The 17,727-nt window shown below is 40.4% G+C and overlaps 2 protein-coding genes and 1 long non-coding RNA gene across 7 annotated transcripts; 2 read left to right on the plus strand and 1 right to left on the minus strand.

Moving 5' to 3' along the window:
- The first annotated feature begins 612 nt into the window (after positions 1 to 612).
- On the plus strand, positions 613 to 6,050 carry gpatch4 (G patch domain containing 4). 2 transcript variants are annotated; one of them, XM_039619809.1, is made up of 9 exons: positions 621 to 740; positions 1,788 to 1,899; positions 2,544 to 2,622; positions 2,720 to 2,793; positions 2,881 to 2,973; positions 3,313 to 3,423; positions 3,965 to 4,080; positions 4,257 to 4,307; positions 4,402 to 6,050. In XM_039619809.1, the coding sequence occupies exons 2-9, from the start codon at positions 1,864 to 1,866 to the stop codon at positions 5,048 to 5,050; spliced, it is 1,209 nt and encodes a 402-aa protein (XP_039475743.1). In that variant the 5' UTR covers positions 621 to 740; positions 1,788 to 1,863; the 3' UTR covers positions 5,051 to 6,050. The 2 variants fall into 2 exon arrangements, with proteins under 2 accessions (XP_031604478.1, XP_039475743.1); XM_031748618.2 differs by lacking the exon at positions 1,788 to 1,899 and having other exon boundaries at positions 613 to 740.
- A 120-nt stretch (positions 6,051 to 6,170) lies between these two features.
- On the minus strand, positions 6,171 to 16,865 carry LOC116327125 (C-type lectin domain family 4 member D-like). Of its 3 annotated transcripts, none has more exons than XM_039619810.1 (8): positions 16,733 to 16,865; positions 16,309 to 16,380; positions 12,730 to 12,804; positions 12,363 to 12,467; positions 9,474 to 9,668; positions 8,369 to 8,523; positions 8,146 to 8,195; positions 6,171 to 7,077 (listed from the first exon to the last, which is right to left on the minus strand). In XM_039619810.1, the coding sequence occupies exons 1-8, from the start codon at positions 16,791 to 16,793 to the stop codon at positions 6,930 to 6,932; spliced, it is 861 nt and encodes a 286-aa protein (XP_039475744.1). In that variant the 5' UTR covers positions 16,794 to 16,865; the 3' UTR covers positions 6,171 to 6,929. The 3 variants fall into 3 exon arrangements, with proteins under 3 accessions (XP_039475744.1, XP_031604479.1, XP_031604480.1); XM_031748619.2 differs by having other exon boundaries at positions 8,146 to 8,261; XM_031748620.2 differs by lacking the exon at positions 16,309 to 16,380 and having other exon boundaries at positions 8,146 to 8,261; positions 16,733 to 16,824.
- On the plus strand, positions 8,926 to 10,629 carry LOC120442711. Of its 2 annotated transcripts, none has more exons than XR_005614886.1 (2): positions 8,926 to 9,166; positions 9,565 to 10,629. It is a non-coding gene; the product is annotated as an uncharacterized LOC120442711 (long non-coding RNA). The 2 variants fall into 2 exon arrangements; XR_005614887.1 differs by having other exon boundaries at positions 8,926 to 9,134.
- Positions 16,866 to 17,727: the final 862 nt, after the last annotated feature.

Consider the following 17,727-nt stretch of genomic DNA (forward strand, 5'->3'; position numbering starts at 1 on the left):
AAGCATAAAATAAATAAAGGTTAAGTAAAAGCTAAATTAATAAGGTGGGTCTTGAGCCTGTTCTTAAAAACATGAACGTTCTCTGCGGCCCTGAGCTCCTCCGGCAGGCTGTTCCACAGTCGAGGACCATACCACTGAAAAGCTGCCTCTCCGTGAGTATGTGTCCTGACTTTAGGGACAATCAAAAGGCCAGTACCAGAGGACCTCAGGGTCCGTGAGGGTTCATATGGTAAAAGCAGACCTGAAAGATAAGAAGGCCCAAGACCATTAAGACATTTAAAAACCAATAAAAGAACTTTAAACTCGATCCTGAAACACACGGGGAGCCAATGGTTTGTTTTGGTTCCTTGAATTTATGCACATGGAATTTACAAAAAATAATCAAAAGTTCAAAAAACAAGATTTCAACCACTGATTTATAATCAGAATATATCAGGAAATAGTTTTTGGAGATATTTTTTACATTTTAGGTGTTAATAAAATCCCGGCCCGGGAACGTGTTTTATTAAACCCCAGGAGCTGAGCTCTCAGACAAAAATACAACGAACTGAAGGAGTTTGTTCATTTAAGTTGTTAATAAAGCTATCAGGAAAAAACCCGCATTCCTTCCGTGACGTGTTTCCGGTGTCATGTCAGCGGTCTGCTGGCACCGCATGTTTACACGCTGACGCTCCTGCACGGTTCCAGTCCTCACGTTTTTCAGTGAAACAGTTCGACTGAAACAAAAAGGTCAAACGGAGGTTTGTGGACTTCTTATTTCTGCTGTGTTGGTTAAGGTTCGTGAAACATTGGTCTAGAAACGGCCGTGAACATCGAAGTGTTTAACGTTAGCTGTTAGCATCAACCCCGCCAGTCCACATTTAAAGAGCGAAGCCGGTTCAGTTGGCATCGCAGGGAAATACGCAGATTTACTAGTTTTGACTTCACTCTTAAACCTACTCAGGTCCTGAGATCTGCTTTAAACAGCTCTGCAGTTACACGGCAGGTTATAAGAGAAGCAGAGTGATTTTATAGGCTAACCCTGCGCGACATGCCGTAACGTCTTGGCTAAAACGATTCCTTTTAAATATATTGGATGTATTAAAAAATTGAAGTCTTTAGATTACCGGTCAGAAACACAAAGTCACGTGACTTTTATTTCTGTTGCACGTTTCAAACCGGAGTTGACTCCAACTGCTCCATCAAATACGTCAATACACCAAGTCTCCAAAAACACAGATAATCAGTGTAATTAAAAGGAAATGAGAAATCACAGCTATTTGAAAAGTAATAAACAATTAAGTAAAATTAAATAAATACATAAGTTAAATCTACAAATAAAAACAAGAACTGACTAACAAAAGCAATAAGAAAATGTTTACTGTGGACAAAAAACACAATCAGACTCTACTAAAAGCTGCTGGTCTTTGTGAGGGACGGTGGAGTAGTCAGAACTGAAGGGCAATAATAGAGAAGGACTGGTGTCCTTTAGATTTTAGGGGGATAGATGGGTCTGTATATTTATAACACTGCAACTGTTGTACAGAAAGAACAGTAAACAGGACCCTGTAAAACTCACCAGTCACAATACATACAGGCCAGCACAGGATGAAGCACAGGGCGAGCTTGGATTTTCAAGTCATTATCTTTATTATTCAGACATCAAGGAAAAGTTTCAGAGAGTTTTGCACACACTTACTGAAATTGATCTTAAGTGATCGAATGCACAGATGTGTGTTTGTGACTGACCGGCTCCCTGAGTGCCATTTATTTTTTCACCATTAGCTGAAAATCTTATTTTATTCTAGGAAGTGTGGGAGAGGGACACTGATTAGCAAGTCCTGCACCATCACACCATGGATGCTGTGCTAAGAGCATCCAACCATGATCCTCAGCCCAGCAGGAAATCAACTAGACAAGTTACGCATAAAAGAACACCTCACTTTGTTCTAAGAACACACTCATTCTTTGAATGCTAGTTTTTCTCTTAAGGGTTTCAGTTACTCGGGTGTAACATTTTTTTTATTTATCAAATCCCCAGAAATATCAGGTAAAAGCAAGTTATCAGATTGATCATTTAGATATAAAACCACAGCAACTCTTCCCATTCGGGGGTGGCTGTGGCTCAGGTGGTAGAGCAGATCAGCTACTGATTGGAAGGTTGGTGGTTCCATCCTTGGCTTCCCCAGTCTGCGAGCCATATATCCTTGGGCAAGATACTAACCCCAAGTTGCCCTCCGATGCGTTCATCGGAGTGTGAATGTGTGTGAATGATTAGTTTGGACTTGTGTTTAGAAGTGCTTGTATGAATGGGTGAATGAGGCATGCTGTATACAGCTCCGGGAGGGTAGAAAGGTGCTGTATAAGAATCCGTCCATTTACCATTTATGAATCTAAAAGTTCAGAAACAGTTAACGGTGTATAATGTTGTTTATTTATGAGTCTGTCACACCATAAGATGTTTGTTTGTGTCCCACACACTGAAAATAGAATAAGAATAAAAGAAGAAATGTGTTTGACAGAATTGAATGGGTTTGCTGATATTTTACTGTGTCTGTGTGCAGATGGCAGAAGTCGTTCAAGAGAAAAGTCGTGGCTTGAAGTTTGCGGAGCAGCAGCTCCTTCGACACGGCTGGGAGCAAGGTAGCATACTTTGAGCTTCATTATGCAGACATTAAAGCAGCGGCCGCGAAGGTTTGAGGTCAGGTGCAGGAGTCTGATCAGCGCTTTCTCTCCTCAGGTAAAGGACTGGGACGAGCTGAAAACGGCATATCAGAGGCCATCAAGGTGAAAGTGAAGTGTGACAAAGGAGGAGTAAGTGTTTGTTTTTATGCAGCAGACGCTGGTGTTGATGCTAAAACAGGTTTAACCTGAGAGTGCTATTTACATTTCTTCTGCCAGGTTGGCCATAAAGAAGGGGAGCAGTTCACCTTCCACTGGTGGGATCATGTGTTCAATAAAGCCTCCTCCAGCCTGCAGGTGGAGTCTGATCAAGTAAGTCACTCTTTGTTTTTGTTTTGTTTTTTTGTTAGGTGTTTTGCTCGTAGTTATTTTTAAATGTGTTTCATGACGGGGAAAAAGATTCCAGATTGAGGTCGTCCACCTGAGTGCAGCTTTTTTTTTGCTTTAGCAGCTCAGTGTGAGAATATTTTCTGGACTTTAGGAGCAGTTTGACGTTTCAGAGCACCACCTCTGAGGAGTTGATGGAAGCTGCAACAAGGCCCAGATTCAGTTTAACGTTCACATCACTTTCATTCACTGATGGCTCCGAGTGGAAGCAGCTGGTTTGTTCAGTTACACAGTGTTAACGTGTTTCCTGGTTTTCTGATCCAGAATGGGATCAAGCTGAAGAAGACTACAGAAGAAGAGGATGGGATGATCTCCAATAAAAAGCCAAGGAAAGCGACACTGGCTAAAGATAAGCTGTATGGATGCTTTGTCAAGGTAATTGTTTGTGTGTCTTTCAGCTGCATGTTCGTTCTTGTTGTACTTACTGCAGTTCAGTCATCAGACTTCATGCACTCATTGACTGGTCAGTGGCGTTACTGAAAATCACCAATTTTGAAACAAAGAGAAATGGCTACAAAACAACGCCGTGGTCCCCGAATCTGACGAAAAGCCTCGACCTCCACCTTTGTTGTAGCGTTTGTGTGTGATTGCAGAAACTGAGAGGACATGAAGAAAAGTACAAAGAAATGTAAAAATGTTTGCACCCTCAAAAAACTGACCACAACAAAGAGCGGGAACCCAGCTGGCACTGCTTGTAAAACACGGTGGGACATGACCACACAGTAACAGCAAAAGCATAAACGGCATAAACGGCGTCAAAGACGTTTAGTTCACATCGTAGGCTCTGCCCACAGAAGTCCAAAGCAGGCCTTACAGTGGGACATTACAGCATTTATGTGCATGACATGGACGCTTATTGTGTTTTTAAATGTAGTTTATTTTGATCACACCAACGAACGCCTGGCTCTTCTTTCAGTCTGCCACGCTGCTGTCGGGTCAGGAGCAGCCAGAGCCGAAGGCGTCCAGCTCGGATGACAGCAGCAGCTCAGACATGGAGGATGACCAGAGGATGGATCTCTCCAGCACCACCAAGTAAGGCAAATAGACATTCACAGCATCTGATCTCATCAGCAACTGAGACTTGGAATTGTATTTGGACCTTTTATGTGATAACTTCTGTCTTCACTGTATCTTAAATATGTTTACAGCTGAAATGGCGGATTGTTTTAACAGTACCATAAGTGAGGTTTTTCTCTGACTCTCTGCAGGCTTTCTGACACTGATCTTATGAAAGTTTGTGGAGGACGCACAGCTCACAAGTAAGCTGATAAGATTTATAAAATTGAACATGGAAAACACATCAAAGAACTGTAAAAGAGCATAACCCAGTTTTCTGTGCTCCGTTTTTTTTAGGGGAGCCAGGCACGGTTTGACCATGAGCGCCAAGTTAGCCAGGCTGGAGCAGCAGGAGGCAGAGTTCATGGCCAAGTATGGAAAGAAGAACCAACCAGCTCCTCCTCCAGCCTCCTGTTTAGAGACGCAGGAGGAGACGATGGCAAGCAGAAAAAAGATGAAAATTAATGAGTTGAGTGGTGATGAAGTTTGTGAAACCCCCGAAACAGATGTTCAACCTAAAAAGAAAAAGAAGAAGAAAAAGAATAGTGCTGATCCCGAGGAAAGAACTGATGAGGATTTGATCCATGTAGAAAACTGCGAGGCAGACGATTCGCACAAGAAGAAGAAGAAGAAGCATAAGAAGAAGAACAAAGTGGAGGAGAATGGAGTCGAAGAGACGCATTCACCGGCTGCAGAGAGCGAGGAGGTGACTGCTGAGATGCATGCTGACGAGGGCAAGAAGAAGAAGAAGAAGAAATCCTCTAAACCCCTAAAGGAAAATGAGAGTGACTGTAAGGAGTCTAGCCAATCAAATCACACCGGACTAGAGGACTCAGACGTCACAGAGTCAACAGTGAAGAAAAGGAAAAAGTGCAAAAAGGACAAAACATGTACAGATAAGGAGGCGGCTCCTCCTCTGAAGAGGAAGAAGAAGTCTAAAGACTAGTGTGTGATTAACTGGGAATCTAATTCCATGTCTGAAGACGACGTGCTTTCCCAGTGTACTCGTCTGTGGTGCTAAACCAGAATCATCAGTCGACCAGCAAACATAAACAGGAAGCACTTTGATAAAATTTACACGCATTTATTCTGGTTACAAGTCCACAAGGCGGGAATGTTAGCATGATCCTTTGACATGACCGGAATAAATGAGTGAAATTGTGGTTAAAAAAAAAAAAAAATCAGCTGAGGTTTCATGTGAATGCTTCCTGTTTAGCTTTGTTTACTCGATATTAGAGGAACTTGGTGAGTTACAGTCTAAACATGGACTGTAAAGGAATTTTGGATGTTTTCAAAAAACTGGAAAACATCTTTAACTACATCCAGCAGGTGAAGCACATTACACGCTGTTTAGAGAAGTTGATGATGATTTTTTTTAAAGATTGCCTTTATAACATGAAATGTGGCCTAAATAATCCATCACAACCAGACGTGGCTTTTCTAAACTGAGACTAACAGTCATGATAGCTGGAGTCAGTTTACAGCTGTTCTGGGAGGTAAACATGAAATATAAAGAATCTTTACAAGCTCCCTTTGACGGAGACCCCAGCTGCATTGTGTTTTTACAATACTGATGTAGGCCGTGGAGTATTGTGACACATGCTGGTTTTATATGCAAATTAAATGATCAGACTCTGCAGACTTTTGTACTTTTGATTCTTTTATTGTTTAAAATCATCTTTGTGTAAATAAACATTTTTAACAACAAAGTAAACAAATATACAAAATTGTTGTATCTTTTGTAGGAATTAGAAAATATTCATCTACATAGATCATTTGCAGTTTTAGTCACCTGACAGGTGTGTCAGCATGTACCTGGGACAAGACGCACGCGCTTGTGACAGGTATAAACTTTGCCGGGATTCTTGTTTCCTGAGCCGTAATGTTGGTTAGCTGTAAGCTTTTTTGCAAAGATGATGGAAAATAAAATAGTTTCTACGGGAAAATGCCCCAAACAAGGATTTTTTTTCCTTAAGTAACCAGGCGTGATTTCTAAAAAGAGATATTACTGAGTTTTTCAAATGTTTTTCAGCACCACGAGGTGAGTCGCACGCACTTCCACCGTATTTAAGAGGAAGATGTTTTGAATCATTTTATTAATTAAATATATAATAAAATATATATATGTTCAACCTTCATTTTCCTGACTTTCAAACTCAGTGTTGGTTGTGATTTAAATATTTCTTTAAACTGACAGCTCAGTGGGTATTTAAATGCTGAACACAATCCTCATTTCGCTATTAATAATAACAAAAGGGTCAGGAGCTTTTTTTTTTAATATAAAAAAAAAAATCTTGTTGAGTCGACACTTTGTCACTGTTACGGTGGTCCTTAATGTGTTACTGTATCTGAAATTTCCTCCTAAAACTTGTATGAATCAAAAAGTAAAAAACACAAATATGACTGTTGAACATCTGGAGTACAGTGACTCTTTCCATCAACAAGGGCTTTAAAACATCTGCATCATGCTGTTATTTTAAATGATTAACAAAACCCAAAAAGTTGAACTTTCAAACCTTTAACCTCTGTCACTTTACATCAGAGACAGATGGAGACAGTGTTGAGGTTGACACAGGATGGAACTTGCAACATGAATTATGTAATAAATACATGCAATGTTGCTCGGTGTAAAAGTACAGTGTTGCATTATTTCTGCCTTTTGGTGACACACACTGGTCTGCTTAAAGTCTTTTCATAAATAGTTGCAGCAGCTGAAAAACTACAAGTTCTCCATCCTCCATTATAAAGATGAGAAACAAATAATGCAGACAGTATCTGGAGCATGGATGGCAACATGGGAGAGGACACAGAGAACAGCAGCTTAACTAAGTGGACAAAAGCAGGGCGTCTATCTCACAGATGAATTTGTTCTCAAAGACATATTTTGCTTCGACCCAGCTTTTTGTGGCATTCTTCTCAGGGATGATCAGCACACATGGGCCTGAACTGTCTGACATCTCATTCATCCAGTAACTATAAAAGCAGGACATGAACATCAGCACATGTAAAAACATCCCAATTTTTTTTTTATTTCTGCAACTAATTCAAAAAACAAGGTGGCAAAGAAAAAATTAATCTTCATGGTCTTAGTGCTCTAAACTGAAATAAACTGATTTTTGGTTTTTATTTTGTGTAATTGTATTTTGTGAATGGTTTCACTCTCTGCAGCTGAAGTTGTCTTTGCTTTAAAATCTAACTGTAACCCACAGCATTTATGATTTCACTTATTTTAGATTTAAAGTCTCTGACTCGCCGTCCTTTCCTCCTCCTCACAGACTGCATCATTCTCAGTTCATGAAATTAAAAACAGACAAACCAAACCAATTTGACTATTATGTATTTCCCGAAGAAAATATACAGGGAAAAGATGCATTATTCCAAAGAATTCTACAAAACTTCAGGTCTCTACTCCCTCTCAAATGAGGGTAGCTGTGTTTTTGAGAGCCCATTTGAAAAGTCCATTACCCAGAAAACAAACTCAACTAACTCCTTAATCATGGTTTTCTAAAAAGTTGACGTTTTCATTTCATTTTCCCTAAAATGAATTTCCTTAGATTATAAACTGAAGAAATAGAAGACTTCAATGATCAAACAAGCTCCTGTGACAAAGTATTTGCTAACTGTGGGAAGAAAGAGATCTCTTTTAACAGGAAGAGACCTTAAATAGAATTGAGCTTGAGGTGATTTGAGCATCTGACTGAATTGAACGAAATATTAAACGTTTTTATTAGAGCAGTGAGAGCACTCCAAACACACTCTCACACTGCTTGGACTTATCCAAATCACCACCTTGTCAGGAAGGCAATTATCTAGCTAATTAGCTAATTACCTAAATCGAATTCAAAGTTAAGGCTAACAGACTCTTTCTCTGCTTTGGTTAAATATATATATTGATGTGTCTTATTTGTTTTTTTCATAATGCACCTTCTTTCACTCAAATCACTTTATCCAATATTATTATTATTGGGATATATATCACAATAATATTTATCAAAAGTCACTGAATGACTTTTTTTTTTTTTTTAAAAACGGTGTTCTTACCTCAGAGTGTCATTGTGTCCATCAATCCAGACCCAGTTATTTCCTATCTTCTGTAACCCAATAAAGTATCCGTGGTATTTATCGTAGTAATATGTTATGTGACTACTGAGAAATTCCTGTGGGTCATATCATTAGTCATTCAGTGACATTTATGAATTATGAACAGTTGTGTAAGAAAATATCATGGCTGTAATTGTGTTGTGGTCTTGTTGTTAGAGCTCACCTGCTCTTTGAGATCGTCAATAACAACCAGATCTGCAATTTTGCCTTTGCAATACTTTTGGCTTTCTCCCCAAGTTTTCCAGGGGGAGCGCTCATTGTAAAACAGGTAGCACTTGTCCTTAAATGGGATCCAGCCACTGCGGCATGGCTGGCACTCTGCAACAGGAAAAAAAGCAGATTAGAAACTAGACTCAATGTAGGCTCATTAACAACATTATCAAATTTCCTTACATACAAAAAAACCATTTCTACTTTCCATTTTAAAGCAGCTTTGATGAGTCTCTCTCTGGAAACAATGAGAACACATAGAGATTCCTTGATTTTGCTAATGAGAAATTCTTAAGCTTCCCTTAAACTTAATGGACAGATCCTTTGTTTTAGAGCAGGGGTGCCCAATCCCAGTCCTCGAGAGCTACTGTCCTGCAGCTTTTAGATGCATCCCTACTCCAACACAGCTGAATCAAATAGTTGGATTACCAATTCGGCATGCCATCAAGTCTGGCAAAGGCCTGATAACGAGCCATTCATTTGATTCAGGTGTGCTGGAACAAGGACGCATCTAAAAGCTGCAGGGCAGTAGCTCTCGAGGACTGGGATTGGGCACCCCTGTTTTAGAGAAAGGCAAAAGACAGTGAGGTGCTGATTTGCTTTATTCTTTTTAGTTTGGGAAATATGCATCTATGTGTAATCACGCGTTGGGTGAGCCGTTCATTCCTGGGAATTGAAACATGTGGGACATACTGCCAACTGATGCAAAGGTGTTGAAGGTCAGTTCAAAGGAGAACAGAGTCCATGTGAGGTAAAGAGAAAATAAATTGTTGTAAATTTTAGATAATACATAATGGACCTATTTTGTTGTTTATTTAAATGCTGGCTGCTGTGTTTTCCTGGGTTTTGTGACCAGTCCAAATCATCTCTCCCAACTGCACGCTTACTTGTTTCGTTGTTTTCTTTTTAAATTTGTCACATAAATTCTACGTTCCCACCTCTTACCCTCATGGGTGTCATGGAGAGTTATCATATTGTTGATCATCTTCAGCTCCTTCTAATAAGTTTTAACATAGGAAGCTTATAAACTTCTGAGGCCAGCGCAGTGGAGCACTCACGTTTATTAGGACAGTAATCATTTACTGGAAAGTTATCAAATTTCAGGATGACTTCCAGTGTCCAGTTGAGATTGTCTCTCTCTCTTCTCAGCTCCTCAGTTTTATTGTCTGAGATTTCCTTCTCCACGGCCAACCGCTGATATTCTGCTGTGAGGTCACGGAGGTTTGCTGCCTGTACGTTCATTAACAAACTCACTGTGAATGAGAGAAGACAGCACAGCGCTCATCATCACAGCCGACCAACGAGTGTTAACATCCAGTCCTAACAGAGAAGCCTTCTCTTCCTTTCTTCATTGTGGGACGAAGCTGAAGACACCAAACACACTAAAACATGGATGTATAGTAAAATGTTGTTTGTTTGTTTTTAAACCACCAGTAGATGGTAATAAATAGTAAAGAGGAAAATTAGCATCACATTAAAATCGGCACTCGAGGTACAAAAAGCTTTAGTTACAATTAATAAAATGCAGTTTTGTATTTTAGTGGGAAAGAGACATTAAAAAAAAATATGGTTCAGGTTATATGGGGAAAAAATTAATTCTGTTTTTTTAAGCTACCATTGTAAACAGCTTTGGAGGTTTTTCCACATACAATGAATATGTAATGAGTACTTTTAACTAACTCATCCACAAATGTAACGGAGTTAAAAAGACATCTGAAAAACATGCACTTACCTGGTCTTAATTATTATTTTAAGTGTGAATTTTATCATTTTTGATCTCACTCTAGCGTTTAGAAGCTTCCGCTCCTCACAGCGCGCGCTTGCACTGTGAGGGTCAGTTCCTTAATGAAAGGCTCTGGCATTTTTATGGTTTCTGGTGTGAATGTTGTTACATAAGTTGTACATGTCGATGTATATAGGTTTATATTGATGTTAGGATGTTACTGTGTAACCGAAACAAAGGCTGGTTGCTGTTAAACAGTGTTTCTGCCGTATTTAGTGGTTGCTGCGCATAGCAGGAAATGTGTTTGGATTTACTGTTTTTCTGTGCTTTTTGTGATGTTGTTTTACATTGTAGGAGCTACAATTGCTGGTACCATCAGAAGACACCTGTTGAGTGTGTTTTATGTCTTCTGCAGGTACGTGAGCTTGTTAACAGTCATCTTGTCTGTAAAGCACAAGCAAGTGAAAATGTAATGCGCTACCGTTAATTTGTCCACTAGAGGGAAATGTTTAGCCGGTGATACTCCTGTTATCCTGTTATTTTGTTTTATACGATTGTGAAATGTATTTTTATAAGTCATAAGATTTCTTTTTGTATACAATTTCAGTGTGACAGACTGTAAAATTGAAGAAATGATTATTTTCCATCTTTTCTTTATTAAAAAGTAGATTGTACGCCTGTCAACACAAGGCGCGTTTGCTCTGTGAGGGAGCTACAATTGCTGGTACCATCAGAAGACACCTGTTGAGTGTGTTTTATGTCTTCTGCAGAATAAACCGTGAACAGCCAACCTTTCTGAGCGTCTGTGATTCATGAAGAACGGAAGCGTTACACAAACAATCGTTAGAATCATGACAGAAGCTAAATAGGAATAAATATGTGTTAGAAATCAACAAGGTTTGCACAGGGAGGAGGATGGGGTGGATGGATGGGTTTGATGAATTTCAGTTTAGCACAACTGGTTATTTCCTTTTGCACATTAACATGACTGTGACCTCTAAAACTTTAACAGCCTGTTTGCTATTGTAAAAATCAAGGTGATGCTTTTCCAGCCTTACTAAAGAACTTATATTTTATATATTATATTAATTAATATTACATTAATTGAAAGCTAATCACATTTTTGCAGCTAACCAATCCTTTCTTTTTTCATTGCCACAACACATGATGCCTATAATGTGCTGGAGGATAAAAAAAAAACACCTATGGTTGTTTAGGGTGGACATATAGAACCAGAGTAAGCAGAACCATTACTTCCTTCTTTTACTCTTTAATGTCACTGTCGTTACTCACAGCAGCAGGTCGAGCTTTTCATAAAGCTTCACTATGTAACTTCAAGCATAAAAATCATCCCAAATTAGCCAGGTTTCATTTACTCAGGCATAATACTACTACTACTACTACCACTACTACTACTACTACTACTACTACTACTACTACTACTACTACTACTACTACTTATAATAATAATAATAATGATAATAATAATAATACACCTTTTGTTCATAAAACTTCAGAAATAACATGAAATAACTGAATTTCCTGGAGGAACCCACCCGAGGGATTAATAAAGTTTCATCTAGTCTAATCTAATCTGAAGTTTTACAGTGTTCTGTAAGGTTTTTGTGGACTGCTCAGAAAACAATAACTTAACACTTAAATCACACATCAGATCTTCAAGAAAAATTCAACAATCTTTACTGACATACACCGTGTAATCTGAGTGAAGCAAACTGCATAACAGCCGCCCCTGAACTCAAAATCTTCAACGCTTTGATGTTTGGTTTAAAAACACCAAATATGTGAGCAGTATAACGAACCAACACTAAACAGAGAATTAGAAAATTAGAATTAGAAAATCGATGCACGAAAATATTTTATTTACTTAAAATAAAAATGAAAGCTAGACTTTTGGGAGAACATGAACTAAATGAAATAATAAAGTTTAACTAAAATAAAATGAAAACAGTTTTTTTATTATTCTTATTTTTTGGTCAATTCGTGACTCAGAAGCTTTCACACAGTGTTGTCTTTGTATTGTAATGTTTTCCCCCGTTAAGGACCCTTCATATTATAATAATTAAGAAAGCTAAACAAACAGTGAAACTAATAAAAACCAGCTGAAACAAGCAAACCCACTCTCTGGAAACATGCAAAAATTCAGAACACAATTAAAATAAAACTAATGAGTAATAAGAGTTTGGTGTGCTGAACTCAGACTTACTGTAGATGATGGCGATGATGCCCGCCAGCAGGAGGACACAAAGTATCTCCAAACACACCAGCAGTAGAGGGAAATGGGAGCATGCAGCTGCTTTGCCTTCTGCTTCTAATGAGAAAGTTGACATCATTATTATGAGAAACTGTCACATGGACTCGTACTGTTGTTTGATGCTGCAGAAAGCTCATTCCTTTGCTAGTATGTTGTCTGTTTTCTCAGGCTTTGTTGTGTTAGACTCTCAGGACCATTGAGGCACCAGACGTTCATGTCAGATGTTGACATAGAGGTAAAGTATACATTTGTTCCACTGTTGGTCTAAAACATATTCCTGCTAAATTAATGAAGATGAAAATAGGATCTTATAACTTACCTGGTGCAGCAGAAGGAGCAGCAGGAGGTGCATTAGTTTTTATTTCAGAATAAATGGTTGGGTCCTCGTTTTTTTCTGGAAGACAGAAATAACTAAATGAATGGCCTCATAGCGATGAGTTTGACTACAACACAACCCACAGAATTACAAAATGTGCAGTCATGTGCACATCATTGATCTCTTAGGTCGCTCTATGTTCTCCTTTTCTTTCCTTCTCCTTCCCCTCACACACCACACTGCAAAATCACCAGTGTTAAATTAACACAGTGAGTGCTAAACTTAACACTAGAATAGTGTCTAAATGTGTTCACTCTTTTGACTGTTAAATGAACACTTTTGAAAGTGAACCACTACGTCCGTTAGGTTAGCCTTCACCCGTTTGTAGGTAGAAGTCTGACGGGATCTGTTCTAACAACACATAGTATTTTATTCTAACTTCTTCTATTCCATTGTTTTTCTTAATTTTTGCTGCTTGTAACTTTGCACTGTCCACTTTCTGCCGTAACCCAAGAAATATCCCACGTGAGGACTAATAAAGGTTTATCTTATAGAATAGAATAGAATAGAATAGAATAGAATTCAACTTTATTGTCATTGCACATGCACAGGTACAGGGCAACGAAATGCAGTTTGCATCCATCCAGAAGTGCTTTAGTGATATAGATATATTACAATATATATTAGCAATAATATAGATATGCAAGTATATTACAGAAATGGGTCTATTGTGGTATGTTATAATGTACACGGTATGAAGTATGTTGTGAATATTCTATAACTATAGGTATGTACAGGCTGTAGTGAGTACAGGCTATGTACAGGATATGAACAGGATATAAATATGAAAAACTATACAGAATATGAAATAAATAACTTTACAGAAATATGAGATATACAGCTATACAGAAATGGGAACTATGCAAGTTGTAAACAGTTGTAGGATTAAAAATTATCGTATGTACAGAATGATTATTTACACAGAACCATACAGTAGTGCAGTTAAGATAAGTGAGATATGTGGATAATTTCTACAGAGGCTATATAAAGTGCTAGTGGTTGTGAGTGGTGGTTCAGTCCATGTTATTATTGTGTGTTTGAGGGTACGGTTGTCCATTGTGGGTGTGTGTATGTTCAGTCCATGTGTTAACGTGGGTCAGATGTCAGGAGGCAGAGTTCAGGGCCGTTTATCAATGCCCAAGTACGCGAGTACGTACTCGCGTGCTCGGTGAGTACGTACCCGCCGAGAACACGAGCACGGACTCGTGGGATGTTTCTCAATTCTCAAGTACGCGAGCACGGACCTGTGATTTGTACAGTCGGAACACCTGCGTACGTGATGATGTCACAGGTCCGGAGGTTTTACTGCCGTCCCCTCCTAATTTAACTGTGAGTAACATGTTATGAAGCTTAACTTTAATCACAGCCAAACCGGTTTACTCAGGAACAAATAAAACACTGAAATAAACCAAACATTAACATTTAGAAGTGATCTAAGTGACTTATATATCATTTTTAACCTCAGTAGTGAAACCTCTATTAATAAAAATAGTGTACATGTACATACGTGTACATACCTTAATAAAACAAGCAGGTGAGATGTTAGAACGCTTTTATTTTTATTTTAGTGGACACTCAATACTATAGACAGCTGCTGGGGTTTCTTTAACCTGAGTAGAGAGAAGTCCGCGACGGGGGGGACGATGTGCCGGGAGTCCGCTGTTGAGTTTTGGACGAAATGCATTCTGGGATATATAGCTGTCCCAAGTCTACACTGATGCATGCTCGATAAAACGGGCGGATCGAGAACACATCCGGGACTTTTTCGCGTTCTCGGCGTGATGCGTACTTCGAATTGGAACAGTACTTGGTCTCCGACTGATGACGTTTCACGAGTACACGAGAACGCAAGTACGCACAAGTACGCATATTGATAAACGCCCCAGGAGTCTGACAGCTGTGGGGAAGAAGCTGTTCCGGTACCTGGTGGTCTTAGTCCGGAGGCTCCTGTAGCGCCTCCCAGAGGGCAGGAGGGTGAAGAGTCCATGTGATGGGTGACTGGGGTCTCTGATGATTTTCCCAGCCCTTTTCAGACACCGCTTCCTGTAGATGTCTTTTATGGCAGGAAGTGGTGCTCCGGCGATGCGCTGGGCAGTTTTCACGACCCTCTGCAACGCCTTCCGGTCCGAGGCAGAGCAGTTGCCGTACCAGACTGTTATACAGTTGGTCAGGATGCTCTCGATGGTGCAGCGATAGAAGTTCACCAGGATGTCTGAGGACAGGTGGTTCTTCCTCAGAGTCCTCAAGAAGAAGAGGCGCTGGTGAGCCTTCTTGACCAGCTTGGAGCAGTTGGTCGTCCAGGTGAGATCCTCGGAGATGTGGACTCCCAGGAACTTGAAGCTGCTCACACGCTCCACAGCCGCCCCTTAATGTGGATGGGTGGATGTGGGTCAGCATTCCTCCTGTAGTCCACGATGAGCTCCTTGGTCTTCTCGGTGTTAAGCAGCAGGTTGTTTGTGTCGCACCACTCAGCCAGACAATCCACCTCCTCCCTGTAGGCGGCCTCATCGTTGTCACTGATGAGGCCAATCACCGTGGTGTCATCTGCAAACTTAATGATGGTGTTGGAACCATCAGCAGGTCTGCAGTCGTGGGTGAAGAGGGAGTAGAGGAAAGGGCTCATCACACAGCCTTGTGGTACACCGGTGTTCATTGTGATGGTAGATGAGCAGTGGTTATCCAGCCGGACATGTTGGGGCGGTTGGTCAGGAAGTCCAGTAACCATTTGCAGATGAGGGAACTGATGCCCAGGTCTGTCAGTTTCCTGATGAGTTGTGAGGGTGGATTGTGTTGAATGCTGAACTGAAGTCTATAAACAGCATTCTGGCGTAGGTGTTGTTGTTGTCCAGGTGTGAGAGGACAGAGTGCAGTGCGATGGAGACTGCATCCTCTGTGCTCCTGTTCTGGCGGTATGCGAATTGGTGGGGTCCAGGGTGGGGGAGACAGGATTTGAAGTGTGCTAGGACCAGCTGCTCTAAGCACTTAGTGATGATGGGGGTGAGTGCTACTGGGCGGTAGTCATTGAGGCAAGATGGGTTGGAGTTTTTGGGTATCGGGACGATGGAGGTGGATTTGAAGCAGGCCGGTACCACAGCGTGGGCCAAGGACAGGTTGAATATGTCTGTCAGCACTCCTGCAAGCTCCCCAGAACACGCTCTGAGAACACGCCCGGGGATACCATCCTATCTTATCTCTTATACTATGCCAACCACTTGGTTATGGTGTTCCATGTATGCCCTGCCTGCTAGCATCTTGCACCCTGCTGTTATGTGCTGGATTGTTTCAGGGGCATCTTTACACAGCCTGGTCTTGCCTGGTGTGACGACCCCAGCCTCTGTGGATCTTGTACTACTCAAGACTTGCCTGAGTCTCTGCAGGTATTTGGTGGTTGCAGCTTATTAATATGAGAAACATTTCAACATTTCTGCTTTACTTGTGTTGGTTTGTTTTCTCAGGCTGTGTCGTTGTCAAAGACAGAAAGGTAAAGCATGAATTTGCTTTGCTGTGAATGTTGTAACTTACCAGGTGTAGCAGACGGACCAGCAGGCACTTTAGTTTTAACTTCAGAATAAATGGTTGAGTCCTTGATTTTTTCTAGAAGACACAAATGACTGAATGCATGGATTCATACCAGCGACATTTGTGCCATGTGCTATTTTTCAAACTAGCTTTATCACATCATTTGTGATAAAGTCAAACAATGTGATAAACTCAAAAGATAGGTCTGAGCTCATGACTTGGTGTATTAAAATAGAAATGTTGTGCTTTGCAGTGATGTTCATGTCTCAGCAGTTAATTGAAAAAGCTTTTGGTTGTTCTGAGAGAAAGAACATGACGTGAAAAGAGCAGCGTTCTTTCATCAGGGAACTTCACAAAGATGTAAACAGTCAGACTTATCAGTGAGTAATCTTCATTCATTTTTGAATGAAGGAGGAGAGTAACCTACCTTTTTGAGGTGAAGCACCAGTTTTGAAAACCATCGTGGAATAATTGACTTCTTCTTCCATCTTTAAAAGTCAAGTTGCCTTCAGTGCACTGAAAATTAAAACTGCCCTTAACAGGAACGGACTCTGCTGTTTACAGAATGTTACCGACAAACCCCACCCACACACCCACCCACACACACACACACACACACACACACACACACCAAAAAACAATATGAGATCCCAGCAGTAACTGGCACAGAACAAACCTGCAGTTCCTCTTACTCCTCGGTGTGAACATACACGACTGATCTCAGTAGTATGTTGCTTCCGTAACACACCGTTACGCTAAGAGCAGTTAACACATTTGGGGTTTAACCCAACAAACCAACCTGTCACATATGGTGCAACAGCCACGTTGTTTCTTAACTGATGATCGATGCCGTTGTGAGAAATCGTGTTAGGTGAAAATGCTGTGATGAAAAATGTCTGTCACAGTACGAAAAAGGAAGAGGCGAGTGATCGCAATTTTTGCAACTCGTCTGGCCCAAGGACCAGTGAGACTCTGCAGTGGTGAGGTCTCTGTCATCACTGCACCTCATAAAGAAATATGAATCAAACCTTCGCACAGGGATCACTGTTATTCAGTTCACACTATTTAGCTAAGTCACATTCCTCATGTTGATCAAGTCTGCATACACAAAATGATGACAAAAGAACTCCATGAAATACTAAATGATGTGATAACTTGTAGACGGGGATGATCCTGTGGGTCATGACCGTGCAGGGAGTGGTCCTGTTGGAGGACGGTGCGGCTGTGGGCTGCCTGTTTTAATGCTTTTTTGCTCTTGAACACAAACAGTTTCTTTGGTGATGAATTTGTCCAGGAAGTAACTGCAAGCCCCTTTTAATTCTCAGTGGATTTTGATTCTCATTTGTCTGTGCAGTTTACCCCTAACACTTTCTTTCTGCACGTCACACACTGCAATAACCTGAGATGTGATGGCTCTTGAGC

The sequence above is a fragment of the Oreochromis aureus genome, linkage group 11, assembly GCF_013358895.1.
Source record: "Oreochromis aureus strain Israel breed Guangdong linkage group 11, ZZ_aureus, whole genome shotgun sequence".
Taxonomy (NCBI): Eukaryota; Metazoa; Chordata; class Actinopteri; order Cichliformes; family Cichlidae; genus Oreochromis; species Oreochromis aureus.